Genomic DNA, 25,255 nt, shown 5'->3' on the forward strand with positions numbered 1-25,255 from the left:
TGGAACTGGATCAGGTCCTCTGGATAAGTCAGACAGTTGACTAGCTTGAACTATTTAGGAGGCTCCCAGGCAGTAGGACCGGGATCTGTCCTTAGTGCATGAGCTGGCTTTTTGGATCCTAGGGCCTATGCTGGGGCACTTTGCTCAGCCTAGGTGAAGGAAGGAGGGGACTGGACCTGCCTCAGCTGAATCTACCAGGCTGAGCTGAATCCCCAGGGGAGTCCTTGCCTTGGAGGAGGTGGGAATGGGGGGTGGTTTTGGGGGAGCGCGGGTTTTGGTAGGAGGAGAGAGGACAGGGGAATGATGTGGGATGTTCTGTATGGCAAATGTGTTACTAATTAGTCAATAAATAAAACACTGATTGGCCATTGGCTAGGCAGGAAGTGTAGGCGGGACAATGAGGAGAATAAAGCTGGGAAGTGGAAGGCTGAGTCAGAGAGACACTGCCAGCCGCCACGATGAGAAACAGCATGTGAAGATTCTGGTAAGCCACGAGCCATGTGGCAAGGTATAGATTTATGGAAATGGATTAATTTAAGCTGTAAGAACAGTTAACAAGAAGCCTGCCACGGTCATACAGTTTGAAACCAATATAAGTCTCTGTGTTTACTTGGTCGGGTCTGAGGGGCTGTGGGACTGGCAGGTGATAGAGATTTGTCCTGACTGTGGGCCAGGCAGGAAAACTCTACCTACAGGGGAATCTGTGGCTGATATGTAAAATTAAATTAATTATAAAATTAAAAAAAATGGTTGTTCCACTTCAGGATCTAAAAAAGAAATAACTAGGTAGGATAAAAATCCAAAACATAGTAGAAAAGAAGTACAGGTAATATTGCACTAAAGTATAGTTCAGGGATAGTATTGAGGCCAGTACAGAAAACAAGATCAATGGGTCATTTGCAAAACACTGATTCTTAAAGTATGAAAACTGTTGAAATTCTTGAGGCTTCTAGTGAAAGAAAAGTGGTGACCAATAGAAGATCAAGGAATTCATTTCTGTAGACCACATATTGTGAGGCAATAGGTGGTGATAGTGAAATTAGAATAAAAGAAATATGCACATCAAGCCAGGATAGATTACAATACAGATACCATAGAGTTTTAAGGAGTAATAAAGTGACTGAGATCAGGGGGAGAAATACCTTTTGCATTTATTTTAAACTGATGCATAGAAACATAAACTAGTTCATATTAATAGAGTACCATGTAATTTTTGCCATATATACATATATACATTTAGTCTTATTTGAGCTTCATATAAACTAAACTCTTTTTAACTAAACATATCTCTTTAACCTTTTGTGATATAATTATAATTAAAACTTTCAAAATTTCTCCTTGTCACTTTTAACAGCTGTGGGGGACGCAGCTCTATATTACTTCCTTTATAACTGGAAATTCATACACAAGAATATTTCTGATTGCCCCCTACTTATAACTTCCCTGTATTTCAGACTGCATTATGATTCTGAAACACAGTTGAATATCTAATACTGCAGTGCATGCAAGACATAAACCCTACAGCTTCCCAACATGATTATGTTTTCTCAAATGTGATTTTTACATCTCAAAACAGATTACATGATCTATATAACTCTTTCTTGAATACTGACAAAATGATTAGATAGAAGCAAAGGTCATTCAATCCATCCCCTGGATTCTAGGCAGTGCTACACCTAAGTCATCAAAGATAAATGGGTATCTATTGATTCTGCAAGGAAAAAGATTCTTCAGCTTCCCTCAATTAACCAGTTCTAGTGTATAATTATCCTTATAGTCAGGAAGTTCATGCATGTGTAATAGTCGAGCTCGTTTTTGTCTCTTCAATCCATCTTTGTAATCATTGATCTATTTACATGGCTATCGACCATCTGTATTGTATGCAGGCTTGTGAGTCTGCATGTGTTTCTGCACTTTACAAGAGTTGATGGCTTTAGAAGACTGCAGGTGTATCAATTAAGGCTATGAAGCATTACTGTTGTAGAATTTTATGACTTTTTTTTCTTATTAACAACTCCAAGTTTATTTTCATAATTCTGTAGGGAAATTGAAATATTATCAATGACAAGAACAGTCTTGCCAATATATATTTCTTTTTTTGACAACATTTCTTTCTTATTTCTCATCATAGAAGAATAAGTATTTTGTGATGTTTTTGCAGTCTGCAAATATTTTTTATCCATGAGCTGCTATTGTTTTTTCATCTTTTGCTTCTAACTTTTTATCAAATGGAATTTTAAAAATGTATTCTCTTGTCTGTGTTGAAAGCAGTTTTGTTTTTGAGCATTGGATACTAATCTTAGTCTATTGTGAAATTGAATCTAATCCAAATAAATATTGTGTCTGCTCATTGTCATTTTTTTCTATGTTGATTTTTTTTTTTAAGAATAACCAGTATTTCATTTGTTACTATCACTGATTGTGTTTTTATTTGCAAGGAAAGAAAAGGTAGCTATAAATAATTAGTATTTTCTTATATCAATTAGAAAAAAATATTTTTAAATGGGAAAAATTGAACCTACTTATTATTTGAATCAAAACAGTATTTTGTTTGTAGTTGTGCAAACTATGGCCTCGTAGCTCACTGTTTTTCCTGTCTTGCACACTTCTAGCTACAGAAAATCTTCATAATTTTTCAATTATTTCATACTATTAGTCTATGGATCTTATTGGACTGAGGGGATGAACAGAACAGAGCAGAAGTTCCCTTTCAATTGTATAGCTTTGAAAGAATCTGTCTCTTTTCACATAAACTTCCAGGATCCTACAACTAAGAAATGAAAAGCAAAATTACACTATGAGCGCTACATCAACCTGAGGGTACGGGACTACCTCTAACCAAAAATTAGTAATCCTTTAACTTAAGAAATGAAGGGAGCAGATAACACAGTCAGAAACGTTCTCCATGGGAAAAATCAAAAGTGATAGAAAATAGCGCCACTTTTCCCACTAACTTCTGACTCATTTTTTAAGTATGTAAAATGGATTGAAATATAAAGATGATTGGTTAGCCATGTATTTAATAAATCATAATGCTTTGCAACTGATTACATTTCTAAAAGCACTCTTTGTTAGATTCTAAGGATGACAGACAGAAATTTTCTAAACCTCAGGACTGTCTTCACATATCACAGGCTTTTTCTAAGTTTCTGTAATTCTCTATCATAAGTGCAAAGTAGAACTTACCTAACCATTACATCTATTAAATATATTTAGTTCTTAAATTAGACTTTATTCCAAACATATTATAAACATGCTGCATCATACTTTAGCATTGTATAATATATATTTGACATAACCATATTGTAGCTGAGGTTTTCCTGTGTTCCACCTGGTCTGCAGCCATTCGAACCCATTTAAACACACAGAGGCTTATATTACTTCCAAAATGTATGGTCTATGGTAGGCCTCTTGCTAGCTAGCTCTTATTTCTTAATTTAACCCATTTCTATAAATCTATACTTTGGCACATGGCTTGTGGCTTACCAATACCTTTATATCTTGCTTCTCCTGGCAGCAGCTCACAGAGTCTGTCTTGCCTGTCCTTTCTCTTCCTGTCTGTCTGTTTGGATTTCCTGCTTGCGCCTAAGCTGCCTTGCCATAGACCAAATGGCTTAATTTATGAACCAATCAAAGCAACACATATTCACAGCACACAGAAAGACATTCACAGCACTAGTGTTGCTCTGATTGGTTAAAAAATAAAACACTGATTGGCCAGTAGCCAGGCAGGAAGTATACTATAGGTGGGATAAGCAGAGAGGAGAATTCTGGGAACAGGAAGGCTGGGTGCAGAATCACTGGCCAGACACACAGGAAGCAAGATGTGAAGGCAGGACTGAGAAAAGGTACCAAGCCACATGGCTAAAAAGAAATAATAATTATGGGTTAATTGAAATGTAAATGCTAGTCATTGGTAGGACTGAGCTAAGGGCAGAACAGTTTTAATTAAGATATGCCCCTGTGTGTTTACTTGGGTCCAAGCGGCTTCAGGACTGGCAGGTGAGAGAGATTTGTCCTGACCATGGGCCATGTGGGACACAGGAAAACTTCAGCTACACCATATGTTAATGAATCTTCTTAAATATTATAGATGAGCATTCAAGAAGGAAAATCCAAGAGAGAGTTAACTCTGTGGTTGACATATTGATTCTTTTTTTATAAATACAATTTTATAGCTCCATAACAAAATTAATCCATTTGAAAGTGTTTTGTTAGTGAACACACATAAGGCGTATTCCTTACCTTGGACTGTGACATTTTGAAGAGTGGATTGGGGATTCTATATTCTAGATGCCAGTAGCAGTACTCACTGACACTTGGGACTTTTGTTGTTGTTGTTGTTCAATGAATATAGGGGATCAAAAATTGTCCCCAGGTGCAGATCATTGTTTTAAGATTTCCTTTTGTGTTTGATAGAAATAGTAGTAAAATTTCAGAATTTCATGTTTTCAATTATTTCCTGTTATCTTAGTTTATTGCAATACTGATGGTTTCTGATTTGTACATTTGATTAGTATTGATCAAAATCAAAACTAACTTCAAGAAATCTACTTCTATTTCTGATAAAATGGGTTCTCACTCAGTTGCAAATAGGCCTAGTCAGGCATTGTTTAAATTAAAGAAAGCAAATATTCAATTCTGAATACATCTAATGATAGTACTATGGGTTGGCTTTTTCTCCTTTATCACAGAGTAGGCCATTTGTATGCTTTATATCCAGAGCTTAATAATGTTAATATATTCAATTTATGCAATTTGGCTTTAAAGTATGGCAGGTAAGTTAGATAATATCACACAATCAATCTGGAATCAGTACTTAGTTCATATGATACTTAATTTACTTTTTTTAAACTCCATTGTTTACCTATCTTTCCCCCTACTCTGGTATGTAGGTGAGTGACTGACTTGATTTTACTGTTTGGAAGAAATAAGATGTATCTACTAAAGTCTTCCCATCTAAACACGTTGTACAGTGTCTCTCATTAGAAATCACAGTACACCTTTAATTATATTTTAAAACATCTTCAACACATGAAAAGTGAATTCATTGATACTTAATATTGTACTCTGTAATAAATATATAGCTAGTTAACAAGGAGTAAATACCTAGTTGTACTAAATGCTATAAAAGAAACATTGAATTCTACCTCTGCATTAATAAGTAGTCTTTTAGAAAATTGAAAGTATTATTCTATTAACATGACCATTATTTATTTTACCCTATATGAATGATTCATAGTGACAGATTAATCTAAGGAAATATAATCATTTTGTTTAATCAAAAAGATAAGAGTAAATATTTTGGTCTTCATTTTATAAATTTTCTACAATTCACATCGCTGAATAGAATTGAAAATAACTTGCTTCAAAGGAAAAGCAAATAAGGTATTCATTTTTCTTCCTTGAGTGCTGTCTTAGATTCTGTTGCTGTGATGAAATACCCTGACCAAAAGGAAGTTGAGAAGAAAAGGGTTTGTTTTGCTTAGAGTCCCATATCACTGTTCTTCACTGAAGATGGCAGAAACATGGAGTAGCTGATGCAGAGGCCATGGAGGGGTACTGCTTAATGGCTTGCTCACCATGGCTTGCTCAGCCTGCTTTCTTATAGAATCCAGGACCACCAGCCCAAGGATGGCACCATCCACAATCGGCTGGGCCATCCCATATTAATTAATTAATTAAGCTTGCCTCCTGCCTGAGTTTTTTTAAACAATTTTTAAATGGAAATATATTTTGTAATATTCTTTCCCTCCCCCAAGTCCTTCCATATCCTCTCCCCCCACCAAGGGAACTTTAAGTTCTTTCTCAGAAACAAACAAGACTGAATACTGAGGTGCTATTGTGTTCCCCAAAATATTGTGCACCCTAATAAACTTATCTGGGGTCAGAGAACAGAACAGCCACTAGATACAGAGGCTAGAAAATGGTGGCACTCATGCCTTTAATCCTAGCGTTCCTGAGGTAGAGATCTACCTGGATCTCTGTGTGTTCAAGGATACAGCCAAGCATGGTGACTCACACTTGTAATCCCAAGAAGTGAGCCTTTAATCCCAGGGAGTGATGGCAGAAAGCAGAAAGGTATATAAGGCATCAAAACCAGGAACTAAACAGGTTAAGCTTTCAGGATTTTGAGAAGCAGTTCAGCTGTGATCCGTTTGGATAAGGACACAGAGGCTTCCAGTCTGGGGAAACAAAACCAGTTGAGGTATAGGCAAGGTGAGGTGGCTGTGGCTTGTTCTGCTTCTCTGATCTTCCAGCATTCACCCCAATACCTGGCTCAGATTTGATCTTATTTAGAACATTTTAAGATTCATGCTACACAGTACAACAGCTAAAGCCCCCAAAACCAAGAAAACAAAAATAAAACACCACCCAAAAAAGAAAACAAACAACAACAAAACCCACCAAACAATAATCAAATAAAAACAAACCAAATCTGTGGAGTCCATTGTATGTTGGCCAACTGCTGAGCATGAGACCTGCCTTCCAGTGGTTGATATATATACACAGTATCACTCCGTTGATTTTTCACCCTCCCAGCAGGTATAATGACAGTTCAGTTGTTAACCTTTACCTTAGTGGCTAAGGCTTTCTTACAAGTGGTGCTGTGTCAGTTGTGGTGCATAGGACAAGCTCTCATGGGAATGACAAGGAAACTACTTAACCAATATAAAACCAGTTATGAGTTAACAAACATATTTGTATACTCTTTTGTATATATAACAGTCTTTTTATGTGGAACTTGGCATTGCAATATATTTCAAGTCTTCTGTACCAGCCATCTATCATTATTGTTTTGCATTTATTGGTAGAGTGTTGGAAAAGTTAGCTATATAAATATTTATAAATATGAGCACATATTGCTAGTTGAAAAGACAATCCTATTTTGAAAATTGCAGAAAAGACTGTTATTGTTTTTCTATCTGTTAGAAAATCAGTGCTTCTAGCCAAATACACTTTTTATGCATTATTTTCATAGATAATTTGAATATTGCTTTTAGGTGGAAAAATTTCAAACAATACAGAATTGGACTTTTTTTGCAACAGTTTCTCAATTTATGTTTGACTAGCTCCCCTTTATTTGTCATGTAACTAAATGGCCAAGAATATGACCTGTTCAAAATCATGTGATTGTCTCTTATTCTTTTAAAAGTCATTGATTTCTCCATGTGAATTTGTGTGAAATATTTTATAAGAGTATGCAAAAAGTTGACAGTTATTTTCTGAAACGACTGCCATGACAAGATTAAACTTGAAGTAGTTTTGTTTATACACTCATGGTTGTTGTTTAGAGGAAAAACAAACTGAAAAGTGAGTATATCCCTTGCAAATATGATAGGTATTATGTAAGCAGTGGTGGTCAGTAGAAAAATGTTGCTAACTGGCTCATCTAAAGTAATCTATACTAAATTAGATTTTATTAATAGTTAGCTAAATCCAACCATGAATTTTGAAGGCAACAATATAAATGATGACAAAAGTGTCAGAAAAGTTTAAAGATAAATCATTTGTACTGAACTTCACAATGTTCATTACAAAGTATCATAAAGGATACTTCTTTAATGTTATAACATATGTATATGGTTCAGAGCATTACCTATAACAATGCCCACAGTACCAGTGCTTATGAAGCACATTAATTATCCTTCCCTAGAAGAAAACATGACCCTGAAACTGATGCTCATCATCCCCATTCTATTCTTTATAATTTTGCCACACATATGGATGTGCAACTATAGAATATGATTAGGATTTTCCTTCCTTTTCAAATGTTCTGTAAAAAGTTAAGTACAACATATATATTAAAACTCTTTTTCCATTTTTGAAGATTTGACCATTTTCCCTATGTGGTATAATTTTCTATGACATACATGTACTTGTATTTAAATAGCTATTTATTGTGTCAATGGAATTTTAGTTGTTATTGCTAATTTTATTATTATTCCTTTTATTTTTTATTATCATAAAAACTGATAGTATGATACTGTTGCCTTAAATGTTTGTTTAAATCTTGAAAATCTCCTAAAGATCTGATGGTTTCAACATGTGTTATCTCACACATATTGGAAGTACTTAATTCCTACTCAAACTTATTGACTCAAATTTTGTGTGTAGGACCCTTTTGCCTGTTATTAGACCTTTGCATGATTTTTCACACACTATTGATTATTAGTACTGTCTCTATGGTTTCAGAGTATATGGTTTGTGACCTATATGTATCTTCAGAATTGATGAGTAGTGGCGGATTATTTCCTGAAATAGTGTGCCAATATATCCTATTTATATCATCTGAGAATTCACATGGCTATAAACTAGTAGTATCTCAATCTCTATGTTTGTTGCTTGTTTTTGTTTGTTTACTATTTATTCAGTTCTGGGGATTGACACCAGGGCTTCAGTCATGCTAACTTCAACTGCGGTTGCAAGGATAACTGTTGTTTTGAAAACTTAGAAGCTGTGTATGTAACCAGTCTAGATGAAAAAATGACCCTCTTAGGAGAAGCTCATGAAAGGGTAGGATGGTGTTCAAGTGTGTGGAATTCTGTCTTAGTTAGGGTTTTCATTACTGTGAAGAGATACCATGACCAGGGCAACTCTTGTAAAGAAAACATTTAATTGAGGGTGGCTCACTTAGAGTTTCAGAGGTTGAGTTCATTATGATCATGAAGGGAAGCATAGCAACATGCAGACAGACATGGTCCGGGAGCAATAGCCCAATGTCCTACATCTTTTAGACAATAGGAAGTTGACTCCTGTCATACTCAGGGAAGCTTGAGAAAAAGACCTCAAAGCCCACCCACACAGCAACGTACTTCCTCCAACAAGACCACATGTATTCCAACAAGGCCACACCTCCTAATAGTGCCACTCCTTTTGGGGGCCATTTTCTTTCAAACCACCACAAGTTCTTTATATTTTTTTCAATATATATTTGTTCTGTAGCCATAAAAGTTGCACAGATATTGGGTATTTCTGATCATACATGTCCCTTTGAATCTTGTAATCCTCAAGTAGCACAGTATCTAATGGCTAATGTGGCAGTTACATAGATGGCAAGCTGTATTATGGGGCAAATACTTGTATAAAACAAAAAGTAAGGACAGTACCAGGCTTTGGTACTCTTTAAAGGAAAACAATTGTATTTTCATTTACCTCTAAGAATAAATAAGAAGAACACAGAAATATGATGTAAAAGCCTTAAATATGCTTAGTTAGGGTATCTGTTGCTTTATGAAACATCATGACCAAAAAGCAAGTTGGAGAGGAAAGGATTAAATAATAGGCTTATACTTCCACATCACTGTTCATCAAAGAAAGTTTGGAAAAGAGTTTCAATAAGGGTGGTACCTGGAGTCAGGAGTTGATGCAGAGTCCATGGAGGGGTCTGCTTACTGGCTTCATCCTCATGTCTTTCTCAGCCTGCTTTCTTATAGTACCTAGTACCACCATCTCAGCAATGGCACTACCCACAATGGGCTGGGCTCTCCCTATCAATCACTAATTAAGAAAATGACTTACAGGCCTGCTTGCAACCTTATCTGATGGAGGTATTTTCTTAATTGAGGCTCCTTCTTTTCAGATGTGTTTAGCTTGTATCAAGTTGACATAAAACTATTATGCACATATGCACACCTGCATACATAACTATTTAAGCTGTATGCCATAAGACAGTGCTGAAAAACATGACCTAAAAACAGATAATAGTTAAGGAATTTAATTTTCTGTTCAAGCAAATGGAGAAAGTTGTGTTAAAATGACAGAAACTTAGGCAAGTGTTTGAGAAAAAACATTTTGTCTTCAGTAATATATGTGTATACTTACCAATAGAATTTATTTTAATTTATCCACCTGTAGATGGCTAGAAAATACTGCAATAATACATTTTTAAAAGAAATATTGGCCCTGGTCCATTTATGTGGTAAATGATGGACTTAATCAGAGTGAACTTAACTCAGTTCTCTACTACTAAAATGACTTAATGAGATATAAGGCAAAAAAAGAAAGGTTATGTTTTGTCAAGAAGGAAAGGGCAATATGGTTCAATACCTTTACTTAAGTAACCTTTACATGTGCAATTAACATTTAAAAGAAATAAAGTTTTGGAAACATTATACAGTAATTGCATAAATGTAAAAAGTAGTTAGAACCCTGTGGTCTGTTAGGAGAAATTTCTTCAAGTAACACTGACAGTTATCAGAAAGTGAATTTGTGATGCATAAAAGATGAGGGGGGAAAGCTCCTCATTTGGAGGAATACTTACTCCTTTGTTGTTTTCTTAGTAAACTTCTACTCACTGACATTTTCTAGAATGAAATTTTCATACTCACTCAGAATTGATCTTTTAAACACAAATTTTGAAATTGTTGAGGGAGAAAAAGCATGCTATTAAGCAGCAGCAGGGGAGAGAGATATAGAATGGATCATATCTTAAAACTTGCAGGCCGACTCATTTGTGAAGTAGGATGTACACAAGGTCGACAGTTCAACCTCACATTGGGTGAGAGCAGTCCACGTACCAGAAACACCTGAATTCCACTAGTGTCATGTCATGATTCAGGATTTTAAATTCTGGAAATTGTTGTTGATTTTTTAATTCAGCTGTCCATTCTTGGCTGTGTATATATGGCTTCATCTTAACATCCCGTTCTTCTCCACATCCCTCTGTCAAATGCCAGTTTACTATTGCGAGGCGTGAGCTTAGTTACTCTTCAAGAATAACTGTTTCAGCTGCTGTTCCATTGCACATCAGAAGCCATCGGCCCACTGCCTATTCAGCTGCCTTCGAAGAAAAGGGCACTGTACCTTTTCCAAATTGCGAAGGCCACTTCAGGGATGGTGCCATATTGTCCTGGCCTCAGAAGATGCCTTTTGATAAAGCCATAACCACACTCGTTTTGGCAAGAATCAGTAGTCCTTTGTTTCAAGTCCTGTCTGTCCATTTTGTCAGCAGTTGATTCAAGGATACTTTGTTGTCCAGTGGCTAACTTTTGCCACAATGAAAGTTAACTCCATATGCAGTTTCTTCAATGCCCATATTTTCTCTGAAGTAGATTGGTACTGCCAGGAGCCGACATGTCTCATAATCATAACAAAAAAGAAAAATTTTCTAAGTTATTAAAACATTTTAAATGCCATATTCTGTAGATCTCTGAAGGGTTTGAAGATGACCTGTCTAAAATATATCTGCTCAATTTTTAAAACATATCTAATATGACTACAACTTCTATTGTAATGTCTAACTACTAACTTTCATATGCTAAGCCTATAGGCTGAAGATGATGCCCCAACACTGTGGAGAAACCTCAGGTGACTGTCCAGGCAGCTGGCTGTTTCTGTCAACTCACAAATTTTTTGGAAGTTGCTTGCATGCACTTTCTGTTTTTATTTTTGTTAGCTAATATTATTTCCTTCTTGGGTCTCTGAGGGAGTTGAAGATTAGTTAGTTATAGTTGAAGGTTAGTTAGTTATAGTTGAAGATTAATTAGGATAGAAAGTGAATTAGATACATTTTGGACTTAACAAAATAGGATAGATAATGAAATTATTTTCTCTGAATTTGTCAAATACAAATGGACTAGACATTGTTTAGACATTTATTACTTGTATATATTGTATATAGTCATTGTACTTTTGTATATAGTTTTTCTTTTGTTAGTTATAACCTTTTTCTTTTTTTTCCTTTTTATTAAAATAGAAAAGGGGAAAAAAAAAAAAAGAAACAACACAAATGGGGGGGGGGCGTTGGGGGGAAGGTGAGGGGGACGGGAGGGGGGAGAACAAGGGAATCCGTGACCAATATGTAGAACTGAATTGTATTGCAAAATAAATTAAAATAAATTAAAAAAAAAAAATAAAAAAAAAATAAATAAAAATAAAATAGAAGTGGAAGGTAAAAAAAAAAAAAAAAAAAAAAAAAAAAAAAGAACCCTGTGGATGGCAAGATTTTGTTTTTTCTTCCTTTTTTTGCCATCATTCCATTTTTCAGTAGCATCCATTGTACCGCTATGTCTCTCTATAAATTTTCTGAATTAGTCTTAAGATTGAAAGAGACATAGAAATAAAATATACACAATACTATTGTGGTGGTGTGAATGAAAATGGCCCCCATAGGCTCATAGGGAGTGGCATTATTAGGAGGTGTGGCCTTGTTGAAGTAGTCATGCCTCGTTGGGAGAAGTATGTCACTGGGGGTGGGCTTTGCAGTTTCAAGCACTCAAGCCAGGTCCAGTGGCTCTTTCTTCCTGCTGCCCAAAGATCCAGATGTAGAATTCTCAGCTACCTCTCCAGCACCATGTCTGCCTGCATACCACCATGCTTCCTGCCATGACAATAATGAACTAAACCTCTGAGCCTGTAAGCCAGCCCCAGTTAAACGCTTTCTTTTATAAGAGTTGCTGAGGTCATGGTGTCTCTTCACAGCAAAAGAAGCTCAAACTATGACAACTACATATCATGATAATAAAGAGTTTATACAATATTGTTGATAATGCAAAAAAAAAAAAAAAAAAAAAAAAAAAAAACTTGCAGGCCATTTGCCTATCACCTAGTAATTTGTCAGAATATATGGCCTTTGAAGGGTTTTTGTTATCTGTTTCCAGTTTACAACTATGACTGGCTTTCTCCCATGCAGCACATGCAGTTGTTATGTGAACCTATCTTTGCCATTTATTTACAAACTAGAAGTAGATGTAATGTAAATGAAACACTAAATTCAAGAGCTATTTTATTTTAATCAAATGAAGATTCCTTAATATGAATTTTACAATAACTGTCTGATCTATCTGAGAATACCTCTATTTAATTGATTATTGCTTTGGCCACTATCATAGAACTTCTTTGCAGAAGCCTCTTCTATATTGAGCATTTCTAGGCACCTCCTCAAACAACTCGCATGTTCTCCAAATGAATTTTGTCATTTCCATGTAGCAGCTGAGAGTGATTTTCCCCATTTCCTGTGTAAAACTACTCTAGGAGTAACTGTGTAGAGAGAAGAAGAGTTCACCACTTGGTGTACAGAAGCTTTCTAAGAGCCAAGAATACATGTTTTATGGACAATCATGGATGCATGGCTTTTCCTTTCCTCCTTTTCTTGGGGATGTGACACATAAGTAAAGGTTAGAATAAAGCCCAGGAACATACTAGCACAGGCTCTACCACTGAGCTTCTACCCAGCACCATTTGTTTTTTATGTACTTCATTAAATATATGCCAAAGTCATGTTCTTCACATATCTCTCCTTTCTACCCATCTCATTGATATGAGCATGCAGGGAATAAATAGACTCAGCCTGGGGATACATTCAGGAGACTAATGTGCTGCACTCTGAATCTTTCTAATTTTTTCCTTGTGAGATGTTTTTGGGCTCAGTCTGCTTGTTACTTCCTTTGGGAGACTTTGGTCTCAGGAGCATCTCTAGTCCTGCATACAAATAGATGTCAGACTGATTCTTAGGACCAGCACATACTGGCTCTGCTGACCCTTCTTCCTCTTCTGGTTAGCATTTGATGAACATAAAAACTGAATCTTTGGCTACATCGCCTACAATTGTAAAAGCACCTTAACATATTGCCTATGATGGCTACTTGCAATGTGGATCCTCCTAGTCGTTTATTCATTGAAGTAATATGCACTGTCATAACTTAAGTCTGTGTGTGTCACCTATTCTGGTGCCTTGTTTTGATCATTAGTCACAGGTAGAACCTCCAACACAACACTAGTTATGTGAATGTTATACTTATCAAATGATACCTTAAGTTAGAATATATCCTTACCCCACAGAATGCTTTAGATATTTCATATAGCTTTTCGGAGAAAGAGAAGATGTATCGTTCTGAGGAGCCTGCTTTCAGAAGACAAGTTAATAGATTGTAGCTAAAAGTGAAATAAAACAGTAACAATTTTCACATTCTGAAATTCTATTTTAGGATTGATTTTGTTAATCATTATTTTCACAGTTAAAATGTGAAATCAAAATGGAGAGTTTTAAATATGCTGAATTAAATTTTCTCATAATTTTCATAATGTTTTTAATCTATTTAATTTGGTTGCACTGTAGTGAAAAGTATTCATGTTACCAGAGTGGACCTTTGTTTTTCTTATCAGTGTACTTAAACATAACAAGACAAAACAAAAAATCAACAGCTTGGTGGTGGTGGCACATGCCTTTAATCCCAGCACTTGGAAGCAGAGGGAGGCAGATATCTTTAAATTCAAGACCAACCATGTCTACAGAGTGAATTCCAGGATAGCCATAGCTACATGGAGAAAGCCTTTCTGGGGGAAAAAAAAACATCAGTAGAAATATTTTAAAAATTAGTAATTCTAATATTCATACCTTTAAGATATTCTAGTAAGAGCCTACATATGGGGCTGGAGAGATGTCTCATCAGAGTGTTTAAGACTATGTACTGCTCTTGTACCACACAAGAGTTCATTTCCTAGAATCTACACCATGCAGGTCATATTTGACTATAACTCCAGGTCATTGAAATTTGACTTCTGGCCTCCTTGTACACTGTACTCATGTTTGCAAATCCACATATAGACACACACACACACACACACACACACACACACACACACACACACACTCACACACAAAGAATTTCAAAATTTGAAAATGTTTTAAATTTAATTTTTAATTTTATATATATATATATATATATATATATATATATATATATATATATATATATACACACACACACACATATCTATGGGGTGCCTGTCTCTGTGTGTGTGTGTGTGTGTGTATGTGTGTGTGTGTGTGTGTGTGTGTGTGTGTGTGTGTATTTATAGTGGTAGAGGTCTCCTCTGACATGCACAAGCCCTCATTTTCTTCCTTGTACTACAAAAATATATGTTTTAATAGAGATAATATCTCAGTGATTACTTGTCTTTGTATAAGAAATGATTGATTATATTCATGAATAAAAATAGCTGTATTTTATTTAATCTCAATGTATGCATATATGTCATATCCATGTTTCTTTTAAATCAAAGGTCACTCTTAATTTAAAACTTGAGCCTTAAAATGATGGTTACCATCATATGCCAAGATTTTAGTAGAGAGGCAGAATTGAATGGGAGGAGAGACAAGATAAATGGGGAGAAATAAAATGTCACTAATTGTGATATTGAATACTTGGTTTCCCTGGTTTCTATGTTGCACTGACTTACTTAATTTTTTTTTTTCAGTTTTCTTTTGTTTTTCTGTACATGTGAGGTAATGTCTTGCATTATGGCCTGGGTTACCCACAATACTCTTATACTCTTACCTCAGCCTCCCTGATCCTGAGATTACCAGTTTTAAAGTACCATACCACATACCACTCCTCTATATATTTTTAATTGTGAAAAAGTGAATGACATTAAAAAAGAAAAAGTAAATAAAAAACTTATAATTTTGCTCATTGTTAGTATAAAATTATCTAAGGATAAACACATTTCCATTATTTCAAAGACATCATGTCTATTTTCAGAACTTTATTCATCTCAAATAGAGACATACCTACTTGACTAGAAGTTTGATTGTTATAGATGACTTCTTATCTGCATTTCCTAATTACCTTAGTTCATATTAATAGCTTTCAAGAAATGGAAATTTATATTACATTGTTAAATTTGCTGCATAGGTAGAATACCTTAAACATGAGTTGAAATATATATATATACAGTATAACAAAAATAACCTTAAATTTTTAACAATATACAAAAATCCATACCAATGTAAAATAATTAAGATTCGTAGTTGCTTTTTTAGTTTAAAAGTTGGTTTAATAATCTACCCTTTTAACCTATCATTTCAGTATCCCCCTCCTTTTCAGAACAAGATCCTTGAATCTAATCTCCTTTGCTTAGTCATCTTCCTGACCATGACCAACAACAACTTGTAACTACCCTCTTAAAGGATGATACACATCTATAATCCATTGAAGGACCAAAACCATCCACCCTACCTCTTAGGAATGTTAGTGTCGTGTTCTCTATACTGCTTCCTGTTGTCTGGGTGATGACAGCATCTCTAGGAGATTCTGAGACAATTGGGATAGTGGTCAAGTCCTGCAAGAGCTAGCTGTATTACTATATTTAAGTCTCTGTGTGATGGGAAAGTATAGAACTTATTTGAAGTCCTGACTGAAGTAGTCTGTGTGACTGGAGCATCTTAGCTAACAGCTTTGAAGTTGTTCTGGAGGCAGAATTTCGAGGAAACTGCAACAGAGGCATTCTGAGAGTGTGGATCACCTGGGTTATTTTTTTGAATTGGTATCTGCTCTTTTTTTCTGAAAACACACAAACTTTTAAAGGTAACATATATATTTGCATTATCACAAGTATAGAATGTATGGTGTGTACAAGTCAGCTAAAGACTTTTTGAAATATGTTTGAGTAGGTAAAAGGCATCTGTTAACTTTATAAGTTTTTTTGCGTGGTATAACCTGCCGGGGACCAGCCTCAGCAGTTTCGGGGGTCTAAAGGATGGGATACATGAAAGGCGCACGCAGCAATGACTCAGAGACAGAGCTCATGCAAGCTGACGGGTCACTTCCGGCTTCTGCAGTTGCTAAGTAGTTTCTTTGCTACAGCTTCTTTAGCTACCATAGCTTCTCTTGCTTCTGATTTTGCCCTGGTAACCTCAGTCTTTTATTATCATGAGCAATGGGGAACAGAAAGAAAAGAGGAAATCACCCAATACAAAATGTTCTCATGAATCCAAAGGTTATTCTTAGAAAATCACCAATATAATCTTCATCATCTTTTACTAGACACAGGAATTATCCCAGACTTAACACCAAAGCAAGCATAATCTATTTTTCTTATTAATGATTATACAATCTTCTGAGCACTTGACCCAGAGGCTATCAACATGCAATTTCTCAAAAAAGGTAAAAATAAGAGCAGTGGTCAATTTACTAGACAGTCATTTCCTTCTTAGACAGCCTGCTCAGACCTCAAGACCCCTGCAGTCATCTAAGTTCCTCCTCAGCCTCTGCAAACACCAAGCCCAATTACTGGTGGGCCACAATGACTCAGACAAGAAATTTGCCCCTGCAAGTCAGCAACTTTTGTCCTTCTATGTCCCAACAATTCCAAGGAAGACCTGATCCAATTTTCAGAGCTTCCGTGAAAAGAAGCTCACCTTTCCTGGCATCTCTTTTTAACCTAGGAACCCAATAAAACTTGGAGCAATCACTCCAACCATTGCCACATTGTCTCCACACTCCTCCAGGAGGAATCAAAATATCTGGATTAAAGTTGCCATCTCCCTTTCTTGGTGGAAGCCACTATTTTCCTCCTATTCTAGGTTCCCACACTTTTAGTTTGTCATCCTATCTATATTTTACTCCATCCACAGTCTTCAGCCAGTACCCCTTAGGGTCTCAAGTTTTACACAATGCCCTTGGAATATCCTCAGAAACTGAATTATTCATCATGGCCAATTTGAGTCCAGTGTGTTGATACACATCATACCATGTGCTATTGTTGACCACACGTTTGGTACAGTTTATCCAAGCCTGAAAAGCTTCCCCATGCCACAGGTTTTTTCCCATGAACTGCATAATTGGCCTTAACCCCAGCTGGGTGACCATCTCTCTATAATTTCCTGTATCACAGAAGTTACCATTGATCTAGGAACACAGAAAATGAAGATCAGATAGGAGAAAAAGACTAGTATTACAAGAAGTATTTATATGAAGGAAGACATGACGTGCACACCACAAAGCATGACCTTGGGACACATAGGCCTTTCTGCCTTAGCCCTCTAGAGGCATGCTAAGCAGAAGATCTGGAGTGGAATGCACAGAGGGTTGATGGTCCACAATCTCGGGTCCTCTTTTCTCCAATCTCTGCTGGCAGCACGTCAGGCATCTTATATGCTGTCCCTAGCAATAATCAAATCTCTGTCCATGGCATAGAAAAGAATGGCATGTAATGATATGACTTATGACTTATCATAAGGAATCGATAGCCAACAAGATTTATCATGTCTCATCCAGTCTTAAAACTGTTCCCATATTAAGGGATCAGCATATATGTCACCTGTCTTGTAGTTTTCCTTTTGTTTCTTTCTTTATTTCTATAGCCAAGATTTTCATGTCTCCCCCAATCAAATCTGGTCTTTATTAATTTTGAAGATAGCCATAGCTTTTGGGTTCCTATGGAAACAAAATCAAAACCTCTTCCCCTATGAAACATATTTTCTGACTTCCATTCTGAAGATAAGGCATTCTTAAAATATATAGGTTGGTTTAATTTAGCAGATTCCATATTCCAATGTCTCTCAGCAGCTATTGTTTTTGTACATTAGCGTTTAAAAAATCAAAGTCAACAAAACACCATACAGGATCCAGACACCCTGAGTATTTTCTATCTTCAAGTGGCTTGTTCTTTTTATATTACCTTATTATTTCTTTAAAGACTTTATTATTTTTAAACTATTTTTTTCTGTGTATACCCATTTTCATTTTTTGTTAATTTAGCATGTAAGTCACATGGAAATTAAGTAACTGAGTTTTAGCTACAAAACTGGTAAAACTAACAGGATAAACAGATTAAACTCTCTAATAAAAGGAAGAGTTTGACAGATAAGACTTGAAAATGTGCCATTTATGAGTAATCTGAAGTAAATTCATATTAGATTACAATGCCAAAAAATTTGGAAAGCCATTATTAAAATTAAGAAAATCATGGATACTTTCACCATTCCCATACACCATAGTGTTGATCATTCTTGTCAGAGTGATTAGGTAAGCAAACCAAAAGTACATTGTAAATAGGTGTTTATTATCAATATTTTGTGTTATTGGTAGGTTTACTTTCTTCTGCTATTTTTTTATTAGTATAAATAGGGCTGGTTTCACAGACTAAGCAAATACTCTATCCTCTTCATTATTTTAAAACATTTTGAGAAAAAAATGGTAATGCTTGTAATTTAATTGTTTTATACAATTCATTGTTTTTATTTGAAGCCAGAAGGTCCTGGCCTTTTCTTTATTTGGAAGTTTTTGATTTCTGATTTAATGTCTTTTATTTATGAGAATATTTATATTTTCCATTTATTTTTAAGTATATTCTTTTCCTATGTGTAGATTAGGGGTTTTTTTTATTCTAGATTACCTGATTTGGTGATAAATAGCTATAACAGAAGGTATGAGTCTTTAATATAATGACACAACTTCCCTTTGAACCTAGATTATACAGTTTTTTCTTCATTAAAAAGGTTGGGGTTTATTTTATAAGTTTAGTTGAATTATTAAAAATCTTACTGATCACTTACGAACCACTAACTTTTTTGCTTTTCTTTTTAGAATCTTGTTAAACATCTTCCTGAGCAGAATGTACTCCGAGAACTAGCACAGCTTAAGAATGAATATGATGATCTCTGTGAGCCTGAACAGTTTGGTGTTGTGGTATGTATTGATCGCAAAAGCCTAAGAATACACTTCTCATGAACAGAAGAAATATATTAATTGATTTCCTTTACTTTATAACTATATAATTAAATGTGATATTGACTTAGAAAGAATCTTCACCTGCGTTACTTTTTAAATTCACAGAATCATCAAAGCATTATGGGATATTCTCTTTAACAGTGCTGATATTTAATGATATTAATGCATGCAAAATAGTATGCTGTATTACATTGACTAATTTCCTTCCCTTCAGATCTGAATGTTAGAATTTAGCTGCCTGAAAACTTAGGCTGAAATAAAAAAAATAATATCTAGGGAAATTAAAAAAACCTAGCAACTATTTTTACTATATGCATTTTACCAGAAAAATCACAAGTATTTTCAAATTTTCTAGAATGTCAATAATTGATTGAGAGATTGCAATATATCAGTTCCATCAGGACAAATAACTTAAAAGGTACCTCATGTAGTTTAATCATTTTTCCTTATCATCATTTGAAATGACACTAAATGACTAAGTATAAAGATATCATCATATATCTTAAAATACTACAAACCTGCTATTCAGATAACTGGACACTGAAATTAGTTTCTGTGAATAAAACCTATCTTTTTCCAGAGCTGGGAACTGAACCCAAATCCCTGTGCTTGCTTGGCAAGCACTCTACAACTTAGTTAAATCCCCAACCCCTAAAAGCTATCTTTTTTTTTTTTTATCTCAGGTATTCAGGACAGATTTATTTGCTATATAAATTTCTGGTTTACTCTGGTTTTCTGATTGTTTTCTATTTGTAAACAAAAGATTTTTAGATTATCAATCTAACTGTTTTTCAAATAGCATCTGCTTCATTCAAAATATTCCATAATGTTTCTAAATAGTTACATGTTAGAATTGATCTCATTTCCTACCAGTTTTAAAATCTTGTTCATATGAAACTCTGTTAGATGGGAGTGAATATGTTCTTTTTAGCATATACAGTAAACACTTGTCCATATTTAAAATTCTTTATTTTAGGGCATGCTGTTGCCTACATTGAGGTAGAAAGATTTGTCAAATCCTTGAAATGAAACTAGATGAGCAAATTTGGGATCAAATAGAACCTATAATGGACCTGAGTAACATATTTCTCTTATTTTAAATCAGATCTATTAGTCAACTGAATTGCCTCTGTATTATTTATTAACTAGTGTCATTTTAGAAGAGTGCTAAATAATAAAATTTGTAGCACCAAGTCCATACTTGAAACCTAAGCAGCTCAAATCCATCTTATAATTGAAGCAGGGCTTTATACCATCTGAGATTTCAGCTGCATCATGATGGTTATGAGTTTTACAGTAGGTACACTACACAATTTCTCACAAACCATTTTTTTTCTCCTTAGTGCAGTTTATCTAGGAAGATGTATTAGTTTGCCAAGGAAGTCCTTCAAGAGGAATATCCTTGGTACCTCAGTGAGGAAATGAAATTGGGGAGCATAAAAAGTAATATACCTTCTGAACTAAAGGCAAAAATAGAAAATGGAAGAGATTTCTTGTTTATGCACATTACCGTAAATATTTAAGGCTGTATGTACATGAATTCTCATAGTCACCATGTTTACTCTCACTGTATTTTGCTCTGTCTCTACTGAGGTGGGGTCAGAGAGAATCTATAACATTACTAAGCAGTTTATACTATGTAAATTGTCTAAGATTATCAATTGAGATTCACTAAATAAAGCTTAGGCACACTCTTCTTAAAGAATATATTATTCATTATATAATGATGGCCTTAATAATTAATAATAACAATAACCTTAGTCTTTTAAAGTTATGTACAATCTTTTATTTAAAATAGGCAGTGAATGTTGAATTACAAGCACTTTAGACAAAAGTGTGTCAGATATTTTAAAAGGACAGAAAAGTAAAATTTCTACTAAAATATTATCAAATTAAATTAGTTCTGTGAGAATGTACTATCATTCTATTTAACCCTTAAACTTATATCAGCTGCCTAATGGTACTTTGAAAAGTACTATCATTCTCACTAATGAAAGAATCTCCGACTTGGGAAAGCCCTTTTCCTCAGCCTTCTTCACCCATTGCCAATGGTATTTAGTATACTCATATTAAAAATTTGTTTTTATGATTTCAGTTTCAAAACACTTCAGTGTTTCCCTGACTTCAGAAAATAGGATTCAAGCTCCCTTTTCTAATTCTATTTTTCATTTCCTACCCTTTCTTCTTCTGTCTGTATATCTGTGCTTTTCATCTACCACAAAATCTTTTTTGCCAGTGGCATAACAAAAGCACTTCAGGACCTCCAGTGGCTCTTCTATCTCCAAAGTTGCTTTGTTGTTATATCACCCAGGCTGGTTTCTAACTTAAGGTTTCAAGCTATTCTCTTGTCTGTCTCTTAAGTAACTGAGACTGTAGTTACTCAACATTGTTCTTTGATTAAGGTTTCAAGCTATTCTCTTGTCTCAGTCTCTTAAGTAACTGAGACTGTAGTTACTCAACATTGTTCTTTGATTAATACTATTTGTTGTTGTTGTTGCTCTGGGGACTAAGCCTGGAATTTCCCACATTCTAGGCAAGTACTGCAGAATAGAGCTCTGTTCTCACCCCCTCCCCCACTTTTTTATTTATTCATTCTTTGTGAAACATTAGAAAAGAAAATGGCTAAGTTTTATTACTAATAGTACCATCACAGGGTTACTGATTGCAAAAGCTTACTGCATTATATTTTATGCTAACCTTTTTACATGGTACATATTTTAAATAATTTTAATGTATTACTTGGAAAATTCATACATTTATACAACGTATTTTAAACATTCTGTCCACTATTACCTCTGTCAAATCCCCTCTAGTGCTAACCCCCAGCTCCTTCCCAACTTCATGTCCTCCTTTTTGTTATCAATAACCACTGAGTCCAATTAATGCTATCTATGTACACATGGCTGTGTAGTTACCCTGAGAGGTGTGGGCAACTTACCAGTGCCAGTATCAACTCACAGCACCTGTGTAATGCCTGCACAATTTCAAGCAAGTCAAAATATTTGTGTTCTCTTAAGATTTGTAAGGTAAAATTTGACACTATTATTATCTCTGTACTACTGCTGAGGAACTGAGGCCAACTAAACTCAGGTAACTGTTCCAAGGTTGTATAGTAAATATTAGATACTGAATTCACTTGGAATTCACAGTCAGTGCTTTATGGTACTGTGTATTACTAAAGGAAGGGAGAGGGAAGAGCACGATGAGATACATGCTCTAGTATATGCACATTTTCCCTATCTCTGCTGTGGGCATTACTATCCCATCTAATTCTGACAGCATTATTTCTTGCTTACTATACTTGTGTTTTTGTCTTGCTTCTTCACTTTGTCAGTCTACCATGACCTTCACTTCAAGAAAATAAATCTTGTCACTTGCTGCCTAAAATGGGTGGATAGATGGTTGAATTAAAATTCACCACTGACCCAAGGATCTTGCTAGTTACTGCCTTCTTCCTGTTACCTACCATCAGCTTCTTCAGAAGTCTCCACTTGTTCTCTACTGCCTTCCTTCTCATTCACTGTTCTGCCTTAAATTATGCATTGAAATTGATTAAGAAAAGGTCATGAACTACTTCCTAGTCACAACTGAAATATACTTCACATCTGCACTTCATCTCTACTGCCACTGCCATAATCTGAGGCAGCATGATTATTCCCTGTAATTATTACCATATACTTTTAGCTGTGTCCTACTTTAAACTTGAGCTCTTCTCATAATCAGTCTCGTCCTACTGCCTCTATCTAGAATGTATTTGTATTGCATCTTATTAGTTACTTCCTAAAATACTAATCACACAGTGTTTTTACTCCTTTCATCCTTTTTTCCTTCCTCCCTTCATTGTGTATATACAGTATATACACATGTATGGCCATGTGTGAGTGGGTGTTCTTGTTAATGTCTGCATGTGTGGAAGCTGGATTCAACATTAGGTTATCTTTTTCCTGTCATTTTGTGCCTTCGTTTTTGGGGCAGGGTCTCTCGGAACTTGGAGCTCACTGTTTCAGCTTGACTGACTGGCCAGTTTGACAACAGGATTTGCCAGTTTTTGCTCTCCTCAGTGCTGCCTTTACAGTTATGTGCCTCTGTGCCTCTTTCCATGGGTATTGGGAACTCAACTTAGGTCCTTGTGTTTGTACAGCAAGCACTTTGCCCACTGAGGCATATTCCTTGCCACCACCACAGTATGAACTGATCTTAACCTATCAGTTACATTTTGGCCTGACATCTGCCAACTTTTCTTAGTTTTAGGTATTAGCCTTGTGTGTGGACTGAGCTCTTGCTCATTGTACTTCAGCCATACTGCATTTCATTTTTTATGTGTTTGAATTCATTCTTTTCTTCTCAGAATCATTGCATGTGCTATCCACCTCTGATTCCCATTCCTTTATCTGCCTTCCTAAAACTCATTCTTTAAGTCTTCACTTAAATTTGACTCCCCCAGTAATTATGCTGTTTGCCTAGCTGGCAAAAATAGGTCTATCTATTAAACTCTCAGATCTGCCTTTAAAAATTCCTTTCTAGAAAGTAATAGTCTTACTATTTATTTTTGAGATTATTTGTTGAACGTGTTCTCTTATATTGTAAATTCTATAAGTATATAAACTATATTGATGTTATTTATGATATGTATCTATCAAATTGTTGTTGAATCTGTTTGGCTAGATGTAAAGTCCAGTGGAATTCTTCCATTCTTGGATTAGTCTCAATCCTTATGCCACTTTCTAACATTGGCAGGTTTAAATTCTTTGTGTTTGTGTGTTTGTGTGTATGTGTGCATGGAATATCTTCTTGTCTTGCTCTATTAATCAGTGGGGATTTTATTGTTGCTTTTATTTTAGTATCCTTGGTCTACTACACTGTAGGATTTCCATTAATACATAACTCTCTACACAGCAATCAAGTCTTATCAGCTAGGGTGTGATGTGTACCATACATATGATTACTCCTTTTATATTGATTAAAGTATTACTACCAATAAGAAACAATGAAATATTTCTGCTTAGTTTTTTTTTTTTTTTTTAAGTAGAGAGTAAAGCTTATCTGAGTCAGTCCCTGGGTTGGTTAGCTTTCTTTAACCTTTTGTTTTTTTTGTTTTTTTTAACTGTCATAACCTTGGGTTTACTTATAATTGCTTGTAATCAACTGGGAGAAAAAAAAAACATAGGAGGGAATTAAGCAGAAACAAACAATATCAAGCCTGTGGAGGCAGACCTCCCAGCAAGAAAGACATACTACTTCCTACACCTTCTATGATCAATAATCTTCTTTAAAGGGGTGGATTGGCTGCATAGCTTCCCACTGACTTGTCCTCCAACTTACCTCCTACGGAATTGAATTTGCTACATCCATTGTAATTATGTGCTGTACCTTTACTGGAAGAAAAGCACAGATCTTTGAAAGCTCTGACAGTCAGAACCCCCAGCTGGAGCTTTTAGATGCTTCTGAGTGTGTTTGCAGCTCAGCTGTTCTCAAACCTCATAGCTATGGAAATTCCCACTTGTCTTGCACTGGGGATGGAAACCCATACTGTGTATATCTATTAAACTAGCATGTCTTCTGAGAAAAGAAGGCAATAATTAGTTCTCTTAGTAATCAGTACTTTTGTTTTTCTGACTTCAAAATTACCCATATTTTTTAATTAAAAACATTCTCAAGCTATAATCTAGTAAAAAAAAAATGTTTTGATAGCCTCATACATAAATCTTTTAATGAACAGAACAGATTATGATATTACTGACAGAATAACACTTTTTTCTTATTTCTTTTGCACAAATATCTGAACGTACAAAGAGAGT

At 35.1% G+C, this 25,255-nt stretch overlaps 1 protein-coding gene across 3 annotated transcripts in view; it reads left to right on the top strand.

Moving 5' to 3' along the window:
* Diaph2 (diaphanous related formin 2) overlaps nucleotides 1-25,255 on the top strand; it is a 765,516-nt gene that overhangs the window by 342,059 nt on the left and 398,202 nt on the right. For all 3 annotated transcript variants that reach the window (XM_052735290.1, XM_052735298.1, XM_052735306.1), the window contains one exon: nucleotides 19,314-19,415. In XM_052735290.1, coding sequence (XP_052591250.1) covers nucleotides 19,314-19,415 — 102 coding nt within the window. The remainder of the gene's footprint in view (nucleotides 1-19,313; nucleotides 19,416-25,255) is intronic.

This window comes from Peromyscus californicus, unplaced genomic scaffold (assembly GCF_007827085.1).
Source record: "Peromyscus californicus insignis strain IS unplaced genomic scaffold, ASM782708v3 Scaffold_10__1_contigs__length_136768540, whole genome shotgun sequence".
In the NCBI taxonomy this organism is placed as follows: Eukaryota; Metazoa; Chordata; class Mammalia; order Rodentia; family Cricetidae; genus Peromyscus; species Peromyscus californicus.